General features: G+C 45.5%; 1 protein-coding gene across 5 annotated transcripts in view; it reads right to left on the reverse strand.

Moving 5' to 3' along the window:
• The window catches only part of CCDC68 (coiled-coil domain containing 68), a 48,281-nt gene extending 29,075 nt beyond the window's left edge, over positions 1–19,206 (reverse strand). The window contains exons 1-6 of one of the 5 annotated variants that reach the window (XM_045296283.1): positions 19,122–19,206; positions 17,583–17,671; positions 6,321–6,454; positions 4,878–4,964; positions 2,662–2,796; positions 1,527–1,652 (exon numbers count right to left, since the gene is read on the reverse strand). In XM_045296283.1, coding sequence (XP_045152218.1) covers positions 1,527–1,652; positions 2,662–2,796; positions 4,878–4,964; positions 6,321–6,437 — 465 coding nt within the window. In that variant the 5' untranslated portion in view covers positions 6,438–6,454; positions 17,583–17,671; positions 19,122–19,206. Of the gene's footprint in view, positions 1–1,526; positions 1,653–2,661; positions 2,797–4,877; positions 4,965–6,320; positions 6,459–17,582; positions 17,672–19,121 lie in introns of all 5 variants that reach the window. The other 4 variants (XM_045296282.1, XM_045296285.1, XM_004703111.2 and 1 more) reach the window with 4 other exon arrangements.
• Positions 19,207–23,821: the final 4,615 nt, after the last annotated feature.

A 23,821-nucleotide genomic window follows, 5' to 3' on the forward strand; every position in this document is an offset into this window, starting at 1 on the left:
AACGATGTACAAATGCGCTTTACACAATTGATGTGTGTATGGATTGGGATAACAGTTGTATGAGCCCCTAATAAAATGTTTAAAAAAAAAAGCGTTGGCTCACTTTCTCAAAAAACTCAGAATAAGATCTTATCATTCTTGTTATTACATTGTTAGGTGCCACTGACTTGGTTTTGACCCATAGCGACTCTATGCCCACAGAACTAAACACTGCCTGGTTCTGTGCCACCCTTCCCATTGTTCCTGTACCTGAGCCCATTGCCATAGCCACTGTGTCAATCCACCTCGTTCGACGAGGGCCTTCCTCTTGTCCAGTGCCCTTCCACTATACCAAGCATGATGTCCCTCTCCAGGGACTGGTCTCTCCTGACATTACGTCCAAAATAAGTGTGACAAAATCTTGCCATCCTTGCCTCTAAGGAGCACTCCATGATGTCCCTCTCCAGGGACTGGTCTCTCCTGACATTACGTCCAAAATAAGTATGACAACATCTTGCCATCCTTGCCTCTAAGGAGCACTCTGTCCATACTTGTTCCAAGACAGATCAATTTGTCCATTTAGCAGTCCCTGTTACTTTCAATATTCTTTGCAAGGACCACAATTCAAATGGATGCATTAGTCCATCTTCAATGTCCAACTTTTTCATGCATATGAGGCGATTGAAAATACCCTGGCTTGTGTCAGGCACACCATAGTTCTCAAAGTAACATCCTTGCTTTTCCAAAGAGCAGTACTCTAAAGAGGTCTTGTGGAGCAGATGAACGAGTGGAACTCATCGTTTACATCTTGACTGCTGTTTCCATGAGCATTGATTGCGGATTAAAGCAAGACAAAATTCTCGACTTCAATCTTTTCTCCATTTATCATGATGTTACCTACTGGTCTAGTTGTGAGGATTTTGGTATTCTCTACATTGAGTCTCAATTCATATTGAAGGCCCTAATCCTTGCTCTTCATCAGCAAGTGCTTCAAGTCCTGCTGACTTTCAGCAAGCAAGGATGTGTCAGCTACATATCACAGGTTGGACTAAGAAAATCCAAATGCAGAGTCTGGATCATCTAATTAGTCAGAGGTTGCATCAGAAGAGAAGTCACCAATTTTGCTGAGGCCAGTCCTGACATCCACACGGTGGCACTGCCTCCATCCTACCTTGGTGCTCCGCAGAGGCTCAAGGTGTATAGGAGTCTATCACTTCACAGCTTAACTACATCTCAACACTGAGTTAGTGAGACCAGTTGGCTCGGTGGTGTAGTGATTATGCATTGGGCTGCTAACAGCACGGTCAGCAGTTCAAAGGCACCAGCCACTCTTTGGGAGAAAGACTGGGTGTTCTTTTCCTGTAAAGAGTTAGTCTTGGGAATTCATGGGGTCACTGTGAGTTGGCACTGACTGCGTGTAATTGAGTTGGGTTTTTTGGTTTTTGGAGGAGTCCAAGGTGACCTGTCACCCATCTCCCGCCTCTGAAAAGAAGGCCGTGAAGGAATAGGGACTTGCGTTTTCCACAGACCAGCTGCGAGCTCAGTACCTGCAGAGAGTGTCTGTGGTCCTCATGCCCTTTTCTGACGTCTTCAGACTGCCGCTGGTAGTTTTCAAATAATCTCTGTGCCACATTTCTCAGAGCTGCTGCCCCAGCTTCTCTGGATGCTTCCAGCTAGGGAAGAGGGGGAAATGTGATTTTATAAGGATTTTTATGTTAATGATTGAAAGGGTTACAGGTAGAAGCGTTTGATGGGCAATGAAACCCACTGAGGGTGTACCTGTCTGAATGGCACCATCAGAAATGACAAATAGGAGAAAAACTGCATTTGGTGGCAGGGAGATTTGTCCCTGCCAGGCCAGGGCAGAGTCCACAGGTACCATGCCCTCCAGTGATAGACAATACCCTTCGAAGAGCTCGACGATGCCCTGCCAACTTGGCTCACTTCTCTGAAAATGTGAATGGTTACAGCCATGCTAAAGGAAGAATGTCCCAAGAAGAGAAGTGAGACAAAGCTGGAGGAACAAGAAAAGCAAAGCTACCATGTCATGAATCTTTCAAGGGTTTAACCTGAGGAACTAGCCCAGGACGACCGTCAAGATTTCCCTACCAAGATTTTCACTGCAATATTGCATGCAACACACACAGGGGATGGGGGGGCAAAGGGAGACTGCGCAGCCACAGGAGGTTCGGGAAACAAGTGGGGGATCTCCGACGATGAAGGCTACAATTTCTATTCATTCAATATGGGAACACTTCTATGATTTCTGAGACGAAAAGGTAGCCCCCAAAATAAAACAGTGAACTGCAAACAGCTACAATGTAAACATGCTTCTCTAGAGAGCAGGACATTTGTGTGGATCTGTGTGAATATGTGTGTGTGTGTGTGTGTGTGTGAGTGTGTGTGTGTGGGTGGGTGGGTGGGTGTAAGTGTGTGGTTGTGTGAGTGTGTGTGTGTGAGAGAGTGTGTGGGTGGGTGTGAGTGTGTGGTTGTGTGAGTGTATGTGGGTGCGTGAGAGTGTGTGTGTGAGTGTGAGTATGTGGGTGTGTGTGAGTGTGTGTGGGTGTGTGGGGGGTGTGGGTGTAGACGCCCTCTACTTTTCAGATCCGTGAGCGCTAACAATTGATCCTATTGACTCAAAAGCTCAACGTGCAAGATTGAAAATGTCTCTTATGTGCCTACCTTGATTTTCAATACTTCATTCTCTCTGTTCATTTCTAGGAGCTGTAGCTCTTTTCCTCTCATCCTTTCCATGAGTCGATCCAACGTGTTCACACCAGAGGGGCCCACTTCAGAGCCAGAGCCATTTTGACAGCGCTGAAATGAACAAACATGAAAATAATAGACCTTTCCTCTACAAACCTTGACAACAATAATGGTTGCCCTGTCTTACACAAAGAAGTTTTAGTGGCACCACAGCTAACCAAAAAAAAAAGATTTATGGCTTGAACCCACCAGTCAATACAAGGAAGAAAGATGTGTCTGGTTCCCTAAAGGTTTATAGGTTTAACTATTGGCCTTTCACTGCGTGGCGGAAAGAAGAGGAATAAAAATCCAAAGCACATGAGAGCACTGAGCTCAGTGGGCCATGTCAACATCAGTCCCCATGGCCTGAGACCAGAAGAGCTAGATGGTGTCTAGCTACCAGCACTGACGGCTCTGAAAAGGATTACATTAGAAGATCCTAGAAAGAATGTGAGGAAAAGATGGAACAAAGCTCATAATAATGAAAGAGATCAAGCTTACTTACTGGTCAGATAACGGCTGGTGGAACCTCTAAGACTGTTCCCCTTAAACACCTTTCAGGTCTACAACTGAACTCTCTCTGTAGCTCAATTTTCATCCAAAGAGTAGCAGGTCAATGGGGGAATAATAACAGTAAGGAAGTACTTACATTGTAGATGATAGTTCTCAACCTTCCTAATGCCACACCCCTTTAATACAGCTCCTCATGTTGGGGTGACCCCAACCATAACATTATTTTCATTACTACTTGGTAACTGTAATTTTGCTACTGCTGTGAATCGAAGGACCCCTGTGAAAGGCTCGTTCAACCCCCACAGGGGTCATGACCCACAGGTTGAGAACCGCTGCTGTAGACTGATCAACCATTTGAGATCAAAGGGCAACATTTACCCAAGAACGAAGTTCAAAAGTGTTAGAAAAGAAGGAGGAATAGAAACAGGAAACTCAAGGAGGAAGTGAGATAAGTGATGTTCTACGGAGGATATGGCAATGAATGAGATGAAACAAAATGTGTATAAATTGCTCAATGTAAAGTGGTTGAACTTCTCTGTGTACCTCCCCCCAATTCACAATAGAAAGATTAAAAAATACTACAGCCTTTCACACCCTATGGGGCAATTCTACATAATCCTGTAAGTTCACTATGAGTCAGTATCAACTCAATGGTGATCAGTTTGGTTATAGTTCTTAGAAATCAACTCATTGTTGTATTACAACCATAGCATTCCCTATAACTTCAAAGATAGGATTAAGCCCTGTTTCCAAAGCAAAACCAGTCATTTCCATGGACTCAATTACAATGATGTTGCATTGGAATCACCTCATATCAAATTTCCAATCAGAGATACCAGACCTGGGTGTTGCGGTCAATCCAACTACAATGCAGATTCCGAATCAGCAGCTGGAGGGGAAGGTACCAAATGGTGCACGGCAACAACCCCTTGGTGATGGGATGCTTTTGGAGCTGTAGACCCCACTCTGAGTAGCAAGGCCTTAGATCATTATTGCTGAATCCCTACAGGGCAGTGCCATCATACTGATGGGGAGGAAGACAATATTGGATACTAAGGGAATATGATGATCTTCCATGGATACAGCTACCGGGGTCAGATGCACTGGAAACACATGCCATCTCAACTCCTAAGAATCTGCTGTCAACCTGGCCACCAACATCCTCTACTTGACTCTACCCAATGGTCGAGTCTCAGTCCTCAATTTGCTTGGCCCATGAATACCATTACATGTGATAGAGTGGTCCCTCCCACCTTTCAGAAACCTTTCCGTCACTTGCCTGCTGAGATTCCACTCTCTCCTATTTTTCCTCCCACCTCACAGGCTACTCTGCACAGCCTCCTGTTCTGATTCTCCTTCCACAAATCGAAACACTGAAAACTCTAACCCACAATCCTCAGAGAAAATGTCCTCTCTTTTCTACTCACATTTACTCACATAACGGTCTCCTCTTGTGATGAAACATTCCATACATTCAGCCATGAACATCTTTAGCTACTTCTAGCATATTTCGGTGCTCATTATCTAAAGCTTGAGATAATCATTGATAGCTGCCCCCTCCCCCAAGTTAAAGAATATCTATGCCATTTTAAGTTTCTTTCCGAAGAAATGAAAGCGGTAGAGGTATATGCGTGCATTACCTTTGCATCTCTTACGTTATTTGCATTGCTAGGTCCCGCTTCATCTTTAAACATTTGATTTCGGACCTTTTCCAGAGTAGTTCGAATCTAGAGGGGGGGAAATTTTTCAAAGACGTGTAATAGCAAAATGTTTTTTCTTCTACTAACTATTGTTTGATCTATCTGGAAAGTAATCACTTTATACTAACCTTCAAGTTTCAGTAACCTTCAAGCTAATTTCCATTTAGACTAATACTGTTTAGATCACACACACAAAATAAGCATCTGGTCTTTACAATTCTTTCTTGGTCAAACCTAAAATAGGATAAATTAATATTATACTACAAAATATAGCCATAAGGAGCCCTGGAGGCATAGGGCTTACAGGTTGGGCTATGATCTGCAAGGTCCATAGTTTGAAACCATCATCTGCTCCATGGGAGAAAGATGGGGCTTTCTTCTCCAGTAAACAGCCACAGTCTCAGGCACTCAAAGGCAGTGTCACCTTGTCCCACAGGGCAGCTATGAGGTGGGATTGACTCATAGCAGTGAGTCTGAGATTGTGAGTTTTGAAATGTAACCACAAATGATTATTCCTGATTAACTAATATATAATAGCATTTCATTCTTTTTCAATGTAATAATTTAGCACTTATTTAGTAATTAATATAAAACAATTGCTATCTAGTAATTACTTCAAAATAATTACTACCTACTAACGACTGCAGCAGAACTACTATAACTAATTAGTAAAAATGAACTGCTATTTAGTAATTGCAACAGAATAATTACTAAGAGGGGATGATACAAATGTATGTGTAAAAGGTTGGTTCCATGTCTTGGTAACCTAGAGAAATGCAAGACACTGGCAGATGAATTCATTGATTAATCTAGACAAGTTACCAATTGCCATGCCAGAATTTTTCCATCTGTCTTAAAAAACAATGAAGAGAACATAGAATTTGGTCAGCTATTACCATCTTGGATTCTCACAAGATTTCACATTTTAAAATCAAGTAGCCTGCCCATATCTACTCAATGGCACGGCCTTCCCTGAACTGTGAAAAGGAACATGGTAACAAGAGACACAAACGCAGCAGGAGCACAAGCATCTACTCAGGAACACAGTACCAAGCACACGAGACAACTGGGAGAGGCTGTAAAATAGCAGGCGACCCGGTGGTGAACAGAGCGGGGTGAATTCAGTGCTTATAGGTGTTCTCAACCCTCCTGGCTGAGTTTTCAATTTTACTGAGTGAAAAACATCCTCTTACTCCATGTGTAAGATGAAGCGCGTGGGGTTTCATGACCTCAAGAGAACTGATAAACAGGCACCCCAACTTCAGCTACAAAGAACATCCTTTCTCAAGTGTGAGTCACAGGGAAACTGAGCACACCGATCCACAGGGGAACTCGCCTCTGCCAGTCAAACAACACTGCATGATCTCGCCATCACCCACGTACCTTTTTCACATACTCGGTCTCTTCAATGATGCGAGCCGATGTGGACTCATACAAGGCAGAGTTCTCTTTGGTCCTGGTCCTTGGGGCAACTTCTGTGGTCACTGTGACTGTTGCCATTGTGGAGAGGTCAAATCCTGGCTTCAGGAAAACATAAATCAGTTAGGGAGCACTGGTTTCTTTGGCCATGAGTTTTTATGTGATGTAACCTGGCCGGTAAGTGCTGGGCTGCCATGGACAAGGTCTGCAGTCCCAGAGACCAACAATCACTCTGCTGGAGTAAATGAGGCTTTCTACTTCCATAAAGAGTTAAAGCAACAGCAATCTAGCGGAGAGGAAGTACTAAGAGGCAGAAGAAGGCTGAGTGTGATGGCGGGGTAGGAGGAAGGTAAAAGGAAACAGGAAAGACCTAGGAAGCAAAGCTACAGACAGAGGTATAAACATAGGTGTGTATATTTGTAAGTAAAGTAAATCACAAAAATAGAGGTATTGCCCTATGTACTTATATCTATATGGCAATACACTGAGGTAGGGGATGGAGTTTGGGCCTCTGCTCAAGCCTTTCCTCAATGCAAGAACATTTTGTTCTAACAACCTGTCATTCTGTGATGTTCACCCTCCTGGCATGATCACTGGAGACAAAATGGTGCACAACCAAATGTAGTGAAGAAAGCAGATGGTACCCGGCTGTGGTAATTACGTAATCTGGTGTCAATTTGGGACTTGAGAGGATTAAGAGTGAAGAGTAGAGTCTAGTCTGTCAATCAGATCATAGCCAATGGGGCCTCGGTGTAGGCGTGGCCTACTCCTGAGAATTCTGGGAAGTCCTGTATTTTCCTCCTTGGAGACAGGAGACACCTCTCTCTCTCTGCTCACCCTCTTGGAGATGCTCTACTGACAAGACCAGTGGCGCTACGCTCTGGGAGCTGGAGAATCCACATGGACCTACCCTGATGCAACCAGACCTCTCAAGCCAGAGAAGCTACGTGGAGACCCCTGTCAATGCTGAGATGCTTACAACACCACTGGATCCACGAGACTTCCAACCCACGGGCCTGTGATTCTCCTGCATTTGGCATCATTGCAGGTGTTTTGTGAGTCTGAAGAGGACTTTATAGATTGGTATCGGACATATAGGCTAATATTGGACTTATGGACTTGATCTGGACTGGGCTGGGACATTTTCTCAATATTCAATTGCTCTTGTCTATAAACCTCTTTCTTATATACATATGCGTATCTATGAATTTGTTTCTCTAGTCTACCTGGGCTAGCACACCAGCTATCAAAAGACATAGCATCTGGGGTCCTAATGGTTTGAAGTTAAATAAGTGACCATCTAGCAGAGAAGCAACAAGCCCACATGGAAGAAGCACACTAGCCTGTGTGATCATGAGGTGTCAGTGGGATCGATAACAGGCATCAGAAGACCCCAAAACAAACAAACAAACAAACAAACCCAAAACACTATATTGTTGGAAACGAGGGGGATCAGAGCAGAGACCGAAAACCCAACTGTAGACGATGGGACATTCCCTTACAGAAGGGTCACAAGGAAGGAATGGGTTGACCAGGGCACAGCATAGCACCGATGAAGCACACAATATTCCTCTGGTTCCTTGAGGTTTCCTCACCCCCACTATCATGACCCCAGTCCAGCCTTTCACTGTGGCCTAGACCAGAACAAGTGCACAAGTACAGCTAAGAGCTCATAACACATGGAATCTAGGAACAGCAACGGGAGTCGCAATACCAGGAGGGTACTGGGAAGGTGGGGAGAAGAGGGGAGGAAGGGGGAACCAATCACAATGATCAACACATAACTACACATACCCCCACACCAGGGGGATGAACAATAGAAATCATGGGGGAAGGGAGACAGTGGTTGGTATAAGATAGGAAAATAATCATAATTTATCAAGGGGTCACAAGGGTGGGAGAGGGAGATTGAAGCAAAAAAGAGGAGTTGATACCAAGGGCTCAAATAGAATGTAAATTTTTAGAAAATAATGATGGCAACATATGTACAAATAAGCTTGATACAATTGAAAGGTAGCCCAGGATAACATATATTTACTATTTTCATGTCATACTTGCTTTCTCAAGTAGTCATCTGGTTGGCATGGTTCTGCTTTGTGAATGAGTGTGATTGAACATTTGGATCTATCACCAACCCCTATTCACCAACCCTGTTGCTTGTGTACATAGTGCCCAGCTCCTTAAGAGTTTAATTTGTACAAGTCAACAATTCATGTATTGCGGTTTGAAGAAAGCCTATACTTGTATAATCACCTTTTCTCAACAGTGTTTTAAATTCTGTAACATTGGTTAAATTAATGACACTATGATTGAATGACCTATAATGTTCTCTATCATATAATGATAATGATGTCTCTAAAGTGAGCCAGAGACATATGGTTTACATAACCCCATGAATAGATTTGGGACTTACATTTAATTATAGCCAGAACTAAGAACAGTTAGGTCTTAGGACAGGAGCCTACTCTATACTCACTCTCATGAAGAGATCCCTGAAGATATAGGTGCTATAGCAAAGTGTGGTGAAGAAATCAGATGATCTTGGGTTTTTAGTAAGACTAGCATCTGGGGTCTTAAAGGCTTGTCTTCAAACAAACAGCCATCCAAATGGAGGGGCAACCAAATCCATATGGAAGAAGCACACGAGCTTGTGTGATCCATGGATTGTAAATAATAAAATCCAAATCTGAAGAAGGGAATGGTATCAGTGCTTAAATCGTAAACACCTGGTTTGAAAAAGGCCCTGAATGGCAGTGGAAGCCCAAAATCCATTTGCAGGGTCTACACATGGATCAAGCCTTCTGTGAATCCCCTCTGACCACAGTCCAGAGATGTGAATAGCCTTCCTATCAGATAGAGAGTATTGTAAAATCAAATAGGGCAGTAGTTGGGTTAAAATGTAATGGCTTGTCATTTGATCTTCCTTTTGACCCATTTTAAAATGATTTTCACTTTTAATATTGTCTGCTTTCTTTTAGATATGAGGTCTTTCTATATTTCAACTAGGTGTTGATGTTGGGTTTGCTTGCTTTGTGTTTGTATTTTGTATGATTTTCTGTCTATGAAATCCAGGATAGGTAAATCTAGAGAGACAGACACTGGATTACTAATTACCTGAGGGCATGGCAGGGGAGGATTGGGGGAATGGAGAGTCAACAACAATGGGTAAGAGAAGAAAATGTTCTGAAATTGATTGTGATGATGATGGCACACCCCTCTTAGGACTGCATAATTACATTGCATGTTCTGTGAAGTATATTCCCCTAAAACTATTTTGAAAAGGTTACAGCTGTGGAAACCATATGCTTCCAAAGGGAAAGGTCTACCCTGTCCTACAGGGTGTGTTTCTGAATCAAGTCAAATGGTTTGTTTGTTTTATTTGTTTGGTAAGAGATTTATGGCACATGACCAAAGGCAAGCTCTCAATCTTGTTTGGTATCTGATGCAAACCAACCAACCACATCGAGGCATTTTTGAAACAACTGGGGCAACCAGAGGACCACCGAAATATTGGAGAGTATTATAGAGATTTACTGTAATTCTGTTACATGTGGTAATGGAATGATGGGACAGTGTTGTAAAGATCTTATCTGTTAGTGATACACACCGAAATATTAGCTAGTGAGATTATATTCCATTCAGATTGGCTTTCAAATACTGTCGTCGGAAGGGAAAGGGAGGTCGGTGAATGAGTGTGACGAGATGTGGCTCATTGGTGAAGCAGGATGATGGGCCCCACGGGGTTCATTAAATGACCCTCATCGCTTTTTGCTTGAAACTTTCTTTAATAAGCAATGAAGAGCTAGAAATGAAAAAGAACAAAAATCCCTGTGAGAGAGGATTCTTTATCCTGCCTCACCGAGAAAGAAGCCCAGTCAGTTGACCCAAGAGCACAGCGAAATCAACCGAAATGAAATTTAAACCATGGTCTCTCTGACCCCAGATTCAGGGTTGTTTCCATCAAAGGGAAGGGTGATTTCCCTCAAGGGCAAGAGCACCAGCAACCAAAGCCTGTATGCCCTGGCAAGGACCTGTCCTGGGTAACCACACAAAGAACTTCCACTTTGAACCAAGATCGCTTCCGGGGATACCCCCAAACCCTGCATTTATCCTGTGAGTTTGAATGAAAGGGACAGCGCACGCCAAGAATTTTCCTTCATATTATACGCCCTCTCAGACCGCAGCTCCAATGTCTATTTCTTGTGCGCAGAGTTGGTTTGGCCACCCAATGCTGCAAGCGGGCGCCTTGCACAAACGGAGGGAAAGGAATTCTGGGACCAATCCTCTGACTTCTCCTCTTGATGTCAAACTGCATCTAAACACTTGAAGTCAAACAACCACAGAGACAATAGCAATAGGTTTGCAAACCAGAGAGGGTCGCCATTGTTGTGAGATGGGGTTGTACTGATTTGATTACTACTCGGCAGCCCCATGGCACGGAGGCGAATTGCCTCATCAGGTTTTCCAAGCTGACCTCTCGACAGAAGCGGATCATCAGGTCTTTCCTCTATTTGAGCTGCTGGAGTACCCTAACCATCGACCTTTCCGTTAACTATTGTACTAGGACTCCTTCCAGGTGACTGTTGTTGTTAGATGCCAAAAAGTCCCCTCCAACTCACAGAGACCCTGTGCACAAAGAAAGAAAACCTGACCTGGTTCTGCTCCATCCTCACAGTTATTCTTGCTTGAGTCCATTGTTGCAGCCTCTGTGTCAATCCATCCATCCATCTGTGTCAATCCATCTTGTTGAGGACGATCCTCTTTTTCTACCCTTTGAGGTAGGATGAACCAGTTCCGTTCTCAGGAGTCAGTTCTGGCTCACCGTGACCAGATCAGAGTCAAGGCCAGCAAACGTCTGCCTGTGAGCCCAATCTGCCCTTTTACCTGTTTGTAGCACCCACGAGCTAAAAATGGATTTTACTTTTTTTAACAGATCAGAGTAATAATAGCATCGCACAACACGTGAAAATAATACACACTGCCATCGAGTTGATGCTAACTCACAGAGACTCTGTAGGACAGGGTAGAACTGCCCCTGTGAGATTCAGAGTCTGTAACTCTTTACCGGAGTAGAAAGCACCATCTTTCTCCCTCAGAGTGGCTGGTAGCTTTGAACTGCTGACCTTGCAGTTAGCAGCCCAAAGTGTGCCTCCAACACCATCAGGGCTCCTTCATGAGAATAGTATATCCTTCAAGTTTCAGTAGTCACAAATAAAGTTTTATTCCAACATCAGCAAGTCCATGAGTTTCCATACTGTCTAGGGCTGCTTGTGAGCTACAGTAGTCAAGTGGTGTCCCAGTAGTTATAAGGAAGTATGGATTCACAAAATCGATAATATTTACTATCTGGTCCTTTACATGAAAGGTTGGCAGGTCCCTGAGCTTTGAAGTGCCTGGGTTAGGAGTAGGCACTGAGGGAAAGCAGCCCTCAGTCTGATCTGAGTTGCCTATTTCTCCTGTTCAACTGTCCCATTTACTTGCTTTCTGCCTCTATTTTCATTTGAATTTGCTTCATCGTGAACACTAGCAAATAAAACACTACCATGGCATCAGTTCGGACTCATGGCGGCCCTGCAGGGCAGAGTGGAACAGTCCCTGTGGGGTTCTAAGGCTTGAAATCTTTATGGGTGTAAATAGCCTCGTCTCACCTCCAAGCAGAGGGGCTCTTGGTTTCCAACCTTGTGGTTATCAACTCAACATATCGCAGAAATCACTTGCTCTTTAGAATGAATCCCACTCTTATATAATTTGAGAATCTCATTGGGCCTCATTACAGATGCCAAAACATCCACTCCTACGTGCCTTTTATTCTTACTATTAAGGGGTTCTGCTCTGTAATCATTGATTTTTCTCAAAATAGCCCACCTCCACCACCTCATAAGTAAATCAGGTGACGTTCAGATACATACTAGGGATCGTTCATCCTTAGTGTGCTCTTTGATCAGCCCACCTTAGACAAGTTAGAGAGAATTTTAGGCTCAACTGCCATATCAGTACAATGGGGTTAATGACACGAACGCTGTGAAACTGGAATACAGAAACTCCAGCCCCTTCCACCGAGTTGACGCCTAACTGCCCCATTGGGTTTCCCCTTCTTCAGAGAAGCAGACTGCCAGAGAGTTCTCCCAGGTGGTGGCTGATGGACTTGAACCACTGACCTTTTGGGTTATAAAAAATATCTGGTTGTAAAAGGTACTGGAAAGGCACCAGCTGCCACTACTGTTGTTGCTGTTCTATTAGCTTAGCCACCACAGCAGACGAGTATCCCATAACAGGAGAGGTAGCTCCTGACTAATTCTTTCCTGAGCCTTATATCCAATTCTCTATGTGACTTTAAGTTCCATTTCTTTTGTTAGTCCAGAAAATTTTTGTGCCCATCATCCTTGATTTGTCTAAAGAAGTTCAAGTGAGCGCAAGCCAGCAAAGTCCACATTGCCATATGGCAATACCATCCTGGGGAGAATCTATTTTAGCATTTTATTTCAGCCAGAAGTAGATTAGGCAGATAAAATTTCAAAATAAAACCTAAGCAGGTAATTAAAGTGAGAAAAGAATGTCATTGGTTTTAATCCAGAATGGATTGAAGGCAGCTTACAAGTGGCTTCTTGCCAAGAGTACTTATTTCCTGGATGAGAGCTTTATACACAGAGTTCCCACCAGGGTGTAGAGGCACTAGGCAGAAAGGGCTTGGCTCTCTTGCCATCGGGTGCAACCACTCTGCTGTGCCCTGCACCACACAGGGGATTTCTGCAAGAGACTGTCTAGGAAGAAGGAGGGCTCTGCAGGCACACACCACCCATCTAATGGCCTGGCCCTTCCATTCAGAAGCTACATGATTTTGCCCGAGCTCCACAACTTCTCAATCCCTCTGTTTCCTTGTCAGCTAAATGTGGCTACCAGTAATCTCTATTTCACGGGTTGCTTACAGGATCACATCAGTCAAACATGGATGCCAATGCCTAGTCCATAATGAGTGGTTTGTACATGTCTGTCGAATAAAATGGGCGACCATATCCAGAACCGAGGCTAGGTGGTCTTATGTGTGTGTGTGGGGGACATTTATCAGGGTTATATGGGGGATGTCTCCTTTGGATGATTTTAACGATAGACAGTCCAATCGTACTGAGTGTGTTAACAACTGGTCAATAATTGGTCAACATCCACACCTGACAACACTCAAGCCAAAAAACAAACAAACTCACAGGCATTGAGTTGATGGCAACTCATAGCAAGCCTCAGCACAGGGTAGCACTGCCCCTGTGAGTATCTTTCACAGGAGTAGAAAGCCCCACCTTTCTCCCATGGAGCAGCTGCCAGCTTTGAACTACTGACCTTGCAGTTAGCAGCTCACTGTGTCACCAAAATAGCACCAGCATCCGATAAATAGTTTGTCCTTTTCAACGCCATTCGTGTGATTATGCGGGATAACCACCACATCATTGGACAGCCACGATGATGTAACTTAACCTACTCCACTGCTATGTGACCTAGCGTGGCTTAAGAAAACTTTCATGCCAGACGTACATATATGGCGATTGTGGTGGACGGCCATAGAGCCTGCTCTCTGCTCATGGTAGTAACCCCACACACACAATAAAACAGTTCTCAGCCCGGCACCACCCCCACCATCAGTTGTGGATCAGACAATTTTGCCCGTAGAGTGTCCATTAGCTGATTCTTGAGAAGAAATTTCTAGGCCTTTCTTTCTCATCAGTCTTAAGTCTAGAAGGTCCACTGAAACATGTTGAGCCCCCAATAGACGCGCATGTCTCCGTGGACAGACTCACAGTGGCTCCTCTTGAGACGCCAGGGCAGGGAGAACTTTTGTATCTGTGCTAGAAACGATAACACAGGCATTTCCTTTCTTTACTTAACCCTCGGTTCAGTTATTCAGAGAGTAAATATTTATTGTGCTCGATCTGTGCCCAGAGGTGAGTGGGGCATGCTGCTTCCTCTCATGGGCCTCTCGATACAGAGCAGAGGGGGCCATGAAGCAAACCAACCAACCTCTAGGAAATCTGATGTGGGCGGGGGTCCAGCCTTGAGCAAAAGCAGAGCGGGGTGAGGGGCGAAGGCGAAGGCGGGCACGGGATTGGATGAGCAGAACCTGAGGATGTGACGTATGACCAAAACATCGGGATGACGTCAGCAGTCCTCCGTGCAGTGATCTGAGAGAAGAGGGGAGCCATAACAAAGGCTGGGGTTGACGTCGGGTGTTCTAGACACAACAGAGTAAGCCACGAATGGAGAGTGAAGGAGTCAGTTGGGGACTGGGGAGGTGGACAAGATCAGAATCGGGCACAGGTCGGATCCTAAGGGGGCTAGCAGCTCTCTGAAAACGTTGGACTTTTTTCTAGACGTGGCGTTAAGGCCTCGGAGTCCTGTCAGAGGAGGCCTCTGGCTGCTGTGTGGGGACAAGCTGGCAGGCAGTGGTTCTCAACCTTCCTCATGCCGCCACCCTTTAACACAGTTCCTCATGTGGTGGTGACCCCCCCAAACATAACATTACTTTTTTCGTTGCTACTTCATCATTGTAATTTTGCTACTGTTATCAATTGAGCGACCCCCATGAAAGGGTCGTTCAACCTTGAAAGGAGTCCCGACCCACAGGTTGAGAACTGCTGCTGTAGGGCAAGAACATTTACAGGCTAAGTCCAGCGCCTCGGTAGTCATTCGGGCAGGAAAGATGGTGTCTTGCATTCAAAGAAGGGAGTAGAATGTCATTGAATTTGGGGCATACTAAAGGTAGTTCCAAGAGTGTTTGTTAAATGTTCCCCTACAGGTGAGAGAAAGGACTAAATTCTCCAATGACTTAATTTACAGTCAACTATTTGTCTTCTCCTTCTCCCTCGAAGTTGAATAAACTTGTTGACCATCTAATTTGCTGAAGGAGTTTCCCAAGGAGCAGCCCTTGCTGCTATGGCACGGGAGGATTGAAGAGGATTGAAGGATCAATACCAAAGAATTGCCAGGTGTCTGAAGGTATCCTAAGTGCCCCCAGGTCAGTCCTGATCAGGAGCAATAAAGCCCGAGGGTATTTTCCATTCCCTTCTGGCGGAAGCTAAGGGAAAGCACCAGCGTGATGTCCACCTTGGTTGTCCTGACCAGCGTGTGGCCCTGGGTCTCAGGTATGTGGAATCACCACCTGTCCGCATCTTGCAGAAAAGGTCTTCCTCATTCTTCCTCCCCAGCCCTGGAGCATAGGAACCAGACCCAGCCTCCGCCAACCCACTGCTCTCTCTTGCAAGAACAATTTGGAAGTTGGTGAGCTGACGGCTGGCATGTGGAGGCAGTGAACAACTGTATGTTCTTTAGAGAAAGGAAGCAGTCTCTCACGGGGGAGGGGGTGTTCACATTCAAAGGCACAGACCCCAGAGGCAGTGTCCATGCGTGACCTGCAGCGTTACCTAACCCAGCTGTCCTTGTGAGTGACCTTGGCTCTGCTCCCAACACACGGGACCCTGCCCAGTTTCTAACCTCAGAGATTCAACTCTCCTCTCAGTTCTGGCAACTGCTCCATCTGTTTCCAGTACATTCCTTTTCTGTTTACATTGGCCAGAGTCAATTCCTCAGGTATGCAACCAAAGACACGGGCTGGTTTCAGTTTCCAGAAAATATCTTGTAACCTCACAATAATGTTTAATTGTGTTGAGGGTTAGATATGAGAAATTAAACATCAGAGCATCAACCCAAGTGATAGAAGGGTGACTTATTAAGGTGGAGGAAAGAAGCCAGCCTAACTCCAGCCCTTGAGAAGGCTTCCCTGAACACTGAAGAGCACACCTGTTCGGCAGCTCCATTCCGCAGCACAAGGGTGACATCCAGTGTCAGCAGGCTAAATCTCAGGTGACTCTGTCATTTACCTGAAATACTCAGCACACCAAATGACAAAGACGAAAAGAAGTACATGATTTAAACATCAGATGGTTTCTGGCGTCATCAAAACCAGCCTGTGGTCATTGATGAGGATGGTAATCAGCAGTCTCCCATGCCAGGAGGGCCCTGGTGTCTAAATGCCAGGACAGGAACGTCTCTAATTTACATAGATTCTATGCCTCCCAGGAGCCCTGGAAGGACAGTGGTTGAGTACATGGCTACTAACCCAAAGGTTAGAGGTTCAAACCCATTAGCTACTCTAAGAAGAGATGTGAGAGTCAGCTTCCATGGAGGTTGACAGTCTGGAAACCTCACGAGGACGTTCTGTTCTGACCTAGGGGTCTATGAGTCAGCACTGACGTGAGAGTAATGAGTTCAGTAGGGTTTGGTAACACCCTCCCACCCCCTCCACTACCCCCGCCGCCACCACTACCACCGATGCCTGTCTCCAGCACAGAACAAAGTACCCTACACCACTGACATTCAATAAATGTACTGACCATAAAAGCAAACCAAAATCACTGTCATGGAGTTGATGCTGACTCGCAGCAAGCCTACAGGGCAGAATAGAACTGCCCCATGAGTTGCTTAGCCTGTAACTCCTTAAGGGAGTCGAAAGCCTCATCTTTCTCCAGAGGAGTAGCTAATGGCTGGTGGTTTCTAAGTGCTGACCTTGAAGGACAGGTCTGCAAATCTGAGGAACAGAAAATATTTTTAAACACTTTCTAAAACTGAATACAGACACTATAGTTTTCCAAACCCATGTAGATGCTGTTATCATGCTCAATAAAATGTGAACTCATTTGAATGTGATACTGAACCCAGAGAAATTTTTGCCATAATGACATTTTCATTAATAATTAAAAGTCATTTAAAGGGCCACAAAATGTCAATGTAAATACAGCCATTCCTCATTTCACTGTTCTTTGTTTTATTGCATTTTGAGAGAAAGACGGGGTTTTCTACTTCTGTAACCAGTTACCATCGCGGAAACAGATAGGGACAGTTCTACTCTGTTTTAGGGTCACTATGACTTAGCATCAACTGGATGGCAGTCAGTTTGGGTTTTTTGGGGGGAGGGTTGGTTTATTGTAGTGTGCACATATTGGGTTTGTTTGTTTACAAATTGAAAGATTTTGCAACTCTGCATTGAGTCAGCCTGTTGGGGCCATTTCCCCAATAACACATGCTCACTTTGTGCCACATACTGGTGATTCTCACAATATTTCAAATGCTTTCTCAGTGTTATTGGTGTACATTTAATAGTTTACCAAGCCAACACCACTGCCTACAAGTCACTATCCACTCGTAGTGATCATAGATGTGGTTTTGAAGCACTCAGTCTCTCACCTCTCTGCCGAGGCGTATCTAAACAGTGAGCTGTGCAGTTGGCGGTTCACCACGTCCCCACTAGTGTCCGTAGGGTTCCTTACACCATACTGTGAAGACAATTTTACATGCATTCAGGAGACAAAACTTTCGTGTGATGTACCTTATTGCAACATCCACTTCATTGCAGTAGTCTGGAGTCTACCCTGTAAAACGTTATCTGTGGTCAACCTATATCTCGGTTCAAAAGATGTGAAGCCGCAGCATAAAAAAGACTTGGAAAACTCCCTTCTAAATGTCCAGTTCTATCCTTTCCCAGTTATCATTCTAAACAGTCTACCGCTCATTTTTCAGTCAGAGCCTACATTTAGATGACAACTAAAGTCCGAGGTAGTTGAGCAAATTGGAAATAAAGTAGTAAACAAACAAACAAACACGCCTGTTAGTAATTCATAAATTCATAAGGTAAACAAGTGCACTGCAAAGGGCTCTGTCGTTGATTTCAGTGAGCACAGAGGATCAATTGGGTTCGTCAAGAAAAAAAGTTAGGGCTTTCTTTCTGAAGTTTAACAGAGTCCCAGGAATGGAATTTCCTCTTTTCTATAAGTCCTTAAAAAGCCAGGCTGGAGTCTTCTTGGCCTTGTCTTCAGCTTCTGCAGCCTCCACTCCCTCGTGGTGGTTGGGGGAGGGAAGCAGCCCAGACACCTGGTAACAACAGCCCGATTGTGCCTGTGCCTGCCTGGGCACCTGAGACGACAGCCCAGCTCAAATTTCTGCAACATCAGATTTCAGCCAAACTGAATATTTAATCGCATTAGGTAAATTCAAAGGGGCATCCCTTCTCTACTGAGCAAGCAGGAAAACCCCCTCTCTAGCCTGACCCTCCCTCCGTGCTGTGGACAACGAAGAAAAGAAGTAAGGGAGGCGTTCATTCCCAAAATAAACAGCATCAGAGCACCCCCAGGGCGATAGCAATGGTCGTGGACCGCACTGAGTGGGGGGCGGGGCCTGCTGTTTTCTCGGACTTTGTCCTCAACCTCAGTTCCCTTTTCCTTCCAGGGAGGCTGAAAACGCACGTCCTCCTCAAGCCCGCACACCACACTTGCTTTCCTCGTGCCTCTTCTTTCCCCAAATGCGGCGACTTCCAGCCTTCATCCCCTATGACACCCACTCGTGCCACCCGTCCGAGGCTGTTCTGTTTGCGCTACACCTGTCGCGTCCTGACAGCCAGCGCGAACCAATGACCCCCTTCATTCATTTCTGCCCAGGGAAACCAGGGATGGCAGGTCTCCCTGGCAGAGGGACGGCAGTCAATGAGTAACCAGCGGCAGGTCGGGGTAAGGAGGGGTGATGGCTTTTCATGGGCAAGGCAACTCTGGCAGTGGTGGGGAGAAAGAAACTTAGCGCCCCAAGAATCGGAACCCAGAACCAGCACTGAGGGCTCTCTTTACCAGGCCTTGGGCAGTCTTCTCGCCAGACGCGGTTACCGGCTGTGTCCTTGGGGCGCTGCGCGCAGCTGCGCCAGGGGATCAGGTCCTAGGGTGCAGGGCAGGCACCCACCTGGCAGAGGTGACCTGGCGGGCGTGCGTGCGCTTGGTGCAGCGGCTCGGCCTGCTGGGGGTCAGAGCTTGCCCACCTCGGAGGCGCAGTGAGCGCAGGGTTCCCTCCAGTCGCCGCTCCTTAGCCTAGGTCCCCGCCTTCCCGCCAGCGTCCGGTGGACAGGATGGAGCTGCGGCTCCTGCCCCGAACCTGGGGCTCCGCCTCCAGGGCGCGTCCAGGCAGCCAGGATACGCGGGGGAGGAGCCTGGGCTGGAGTCCTGTCCCAGCACCCTGGTCGCTCGCTCTCCCGGCACCCTGTCACCCTAAGAGCCGCTCAGCGAAGCTACACCGTGAACTATTTGCTGCGGCCTTTTAAGAGAGTTTTCTTGGCTTCGACGGTCATGAACTTTTGCTTAGGTTGTTTTTAGTCACTTAAATAATTATTTTTTGGATTTCCAGAAGAGTATCAAAGATGATACAGAGGGCTCCTGTACCCCCTCACCCCGTGTCCCCTGATGTCACATCTTACATGTCCACGGTTCATTTGTCAAAACTAGGACATTAATATTGGGACATGACGATTCACTCCTGACTTTATTTAAATTTCACTGGTTTCCCCATTAGTATCCATACCTCTTCCAGGATGTCACCAGGACCGCAGCTCTTGCCAGCCACCAGCGATCAGTTCTAGCACACACAGTGCCGCCCTGGGCCCTCCGTGTCCTGAAAGGGCCAGTGTGGCCGTGAATTATTTGGAATTCTTCTACAATAAGCCTAAACCAAAACCCACGTAAAGTGGCAGCCTGCCATTGAAGGAAACCCCAAATAGTCCCCGCTAAGACAAATGCGGACAATGGAAAAGTAGTGGCTGTGTGCACCCTGTGGCATGTTGTGAGGCCTGGACAGGCAAGTCCCTTTGAGGAATGACTGTCCCAGATCAGTACTGCATGACGAAGATGGGTCCTTCTCTCCCATGCGTTTACCTACGCAATCCTTATTTCTACCTCCAGGAAGCCTGGTTAAGGGTTTGGTTGCTAACCAACAGCTTCTCTGCCTGAGAGAGCCGAGGCTTTCCACTCGCTTAGTGACAGTCTCTGAAACCCACAGGGACGATGCTATCCTGTCCTGTAGGGTCACTAGGAGTCAGAATTGACTAATGGCAGTGAATTTGGTTTGATTTTATATTTAGTAATAAGTAAATACTATATTATTGACTTTGATACTCAGAGTGTTCCAACTTTGACCTGGGGAGCCTCTCACATTCCCTCCTGTGACCTTTGAAAGTTCATAAACTTTGAGGGCTGAGCATAAAACTACTCAGCTGATCCACGCCTCTCTTAATGAGTGCATGTGACAAGCTGCAGCCCAAAGCGGGACATGAGTCCCCAACTCCCTGAGAGCCATTCGGAATTCTCACAGGAACCCTTCAGTGATGGATTCCCCAGCTCAGTCTGAGGCGGGAAAAACAAATTTCACCCAAGAAATACTTGTGGATTGGAAGATTTCAACATTGACTGGTTTTATGCAATTTTAGGTTAACTAATCCTTATGGTTCTGTTAAATAGATTGAAATCTACCTATATCCCTCTCATTAAGTGGATTCCAACTCTTAGTGGCCCTATGGGACAGAGCAGAACTGCCCCCTGTGGGTTTTCTGAGACGGTAACTCTTTTGGACAGTAGAAAGCCTCATCCTTCTCCCAACTGGCTGGTGGTTTTGAAGTGCTGGCCTGGCTGTTAGCAGCCTAACATATAACCACCAGGGCACCGGAGCTCCTCTTACCTAGATCCAAGTGTTTGACAAACACACACGAAACCAACTCAATTGCCTTGAGTTGACTCCCATTCATAGTGCCCTTTTAGGACAGAGTAGAATGGCCTGCCCCTCAGGTTTCCAAGACTGGAGATCTTTATGGAAGCCAATGGCCACATATTTCTTACCTGAAACAGCTTTCCATTAATAGTCAAGTACTTTGTCACTTGTATACATAGACACACACACACACACACACACACAGAGCAACCCATGCTCCCAATATAGCAGTGGGTGTTTATTGTACATGCTGAGGAAGGCCAGCCACCGTGGACCCCTGGTTCCCAGTTAGGGTTCAAGTTGGGGGCATCCCCAGCACACTTCCTCCTCCAGACCTTGGCTCTGGCTCAGCCCTTTGGTGCCGCCATGCTTTTTTGTCCTGAGCCCAGGCTAAGGCAGGGAGACACACTGGGAGATTTCCAGCCCCACAGGGCCCAGCGGTTCCCTGCCTTCCAAGACTGTTCGAAGTTATCAAAATACTTCAGTGAAGTAGCACACCGATTCAAAGACAGCATTTTGGACTTCAATCCCAACGTATTGGGGAGAAACTGCCAAGATTGGAGGTGAACGTGAGATTTTTGTGCACTTTCCGTGTCTATAGGGATGATGCGGGGAGGAATCATTCTAGTCGGTTTGAAATACTGGTCACATTTCACAATTCTCCCAATGTACTAATACCGACGTAATTTTAACCTATGTGGGATGAATGAAGATGTGAAATGTAGTCCATCACAGTGGGCATGTCAGGAGAAACCAGTGTCTGATGGGCATCATGCTTAGTCAAGTGGAGGGGCAGTGAAAAATAGGAAGGCCCTTGGCAAGATGGATTGACACAGAGGCTACCACAAGGGGCTCAAACAGGACAGTTGTGAGGGTGGCAAAGGCTTGGGGGGTGTTTCCTTGTCCCATGCACGGGACCACCTCAACAGCACCGAACCACCACAGGCACAACAATGTCATCCTCTGGAGAAGCCATCGACCAGGCTGCAACACATAAACCCCTTAGTGTGACTTCGAGATTGGAAATCAGCATAATGGACAGGGGACATGAGTTGATGGATCTTATTTTGCTTATTGCAATAGCCTCCCTTTGCTATTTTTTACAATTTATTAATTTGTTCATTTTTAACCATTTCACTAATATGTAATTCATCTATCACACATTTCAATGGTTCAATCACATTCATAAGCTGTAACCATCACCGTAATCAATTCCAGGATATTTCTCCTTCCTTGCGCTTGTTGCTGCTAGCTCTCCATTTCCGTCAGCCTCCTCTGTCATGCCCCTTTGAATTGATTGATCCAGTTGTTGTCCCCGTCGGTTGACTGAATCTGGGTTTCATATACAGAAAATCATTCAAAATCAAGTCAGAATACAAACACATGGCACAAGAACAATGATGCAATGAAACAAAGAAAAACATTAATCAATAACAAAGCAGAAAATACTAAAAGCTGGAGCAATTATACATCGAATCAAGAGGGCCTCTTTGAAATGACATTTTGATGAACAAATCATGAAATAGCCAAGCTTTCTAAAGCTGACAGTATTCACCTATATTTTTATATAAAGTCATCTGCATTAAGCAGCATGATCATTGTTACGCATTTCTGGGAAGTTGGGTTTGATGAAGAATATGTGCTGTCAAAAGCATGCTCAATCCATTCCTCAGTACACTCTCTGTTTGTGCCCGCATGAGTGCATGCATGAGCACCGCACACACGTGTGTGTCTATGTGTGTGTCCAACATGTGTGTAGTGGTGGGGGGCAGCATCCCTTTCCACAGCATTCCATAGATCGTTGTGGATTTTGAAAGAGGACCTGGTAGCAAATCAAATGCACTCTTAGAGTGCCAGGTCTTGTGACCTTTGGCCTGGGATCATATTTGAAATGACTGTCATTTCTGTTTGGGGCTTTATTTGCTAAAAGGTGGGTGGGGAGGACAAAGAAGGAATTGTGTCTCATCAATTCACTTCCCTATCTCACACACATACACACACACACACACACACACACACACACACACACCTTAACTCAGGCCACACCTATTCCTCTGCCTACACCTACCCAGGTCCATGTCATCCTGTCCCCACCCCTTACACACACACACACACACACCATTCTTTTACACCCTCTGCGTTCCCTCCACCCTGTGCTGCATCCCCTGCCAAGGGGTGTCATACACTAGTCATGGGGGATGCTGTGATGCTCCATCCCCACTTCTCACCTTCTTCTTTACTTTTGTTTACCTTGTTATTGTTCATTTTTTGCTTTTGTTTTTCTCCACAGATTAGCCCTTGCCCATCCTCTTTATCCTGAAAGCACCTTTCTTCATTTATTCTGATATTCAAGGAAGTATTTTCTGAAGCAGCCAGCAAACTCAGGAATTTACCCCCAAAAGACTTGATTGATTGCATTTGCTCTTATCATCAATTCCTATTGCTGCTATAACACATTACCAGCAGCGTGGTGACTAAAGACAATGGATATTGATTATCTTAGCATTCTGTAGGAGGGAAGTCTGACATGGGTCCCACAGGGCTAAATGAAGACTCTTCAGCCTGTCAGTCCCTTCTGGAGCCTCTGGTGGAAAACCCATTTCCTTCCCTCTTCCAGAGCTCCTTGACTCCCCTTAAGAGTCAACACAAGGTATCTTCGAATCTCTGATTGCAATTCTTTCACTTTCATTTGTAAGGATGCATGTGCCCAGATCGTCCTACATAATCTCCCCATCTCCAGACCCTTCATCACATATGCAAATCTCTGTCACCAGGAAAACTCACCTGGTCACAGTTTCTGGGGATGGGATTGTGAACACGGTTGTGTAGGCAGGAGTGTAGTCTGTCTGAATGAGGCCAATGAGCAATGTCATGATAAATGGAGAGGATAGTGTAGTTGTCAAGGATTT

This window comes from Echinops telfairi, unplaced genomic scaffold (genome assembly GCF_000313985.2).
Source record: "Echinops telfairi isolate 266 unplaced genomic scaffold, ASM31398v2 ScPeMD7_7400;HRSCAF=8409, whole genome shotgun sequence".
Lineage (NCBI taxonomy): Eukaryota > Metazoa > Chordata > Mammalia > Afrosoricida > Tenrecidae > Echinops > Echinops telfairi.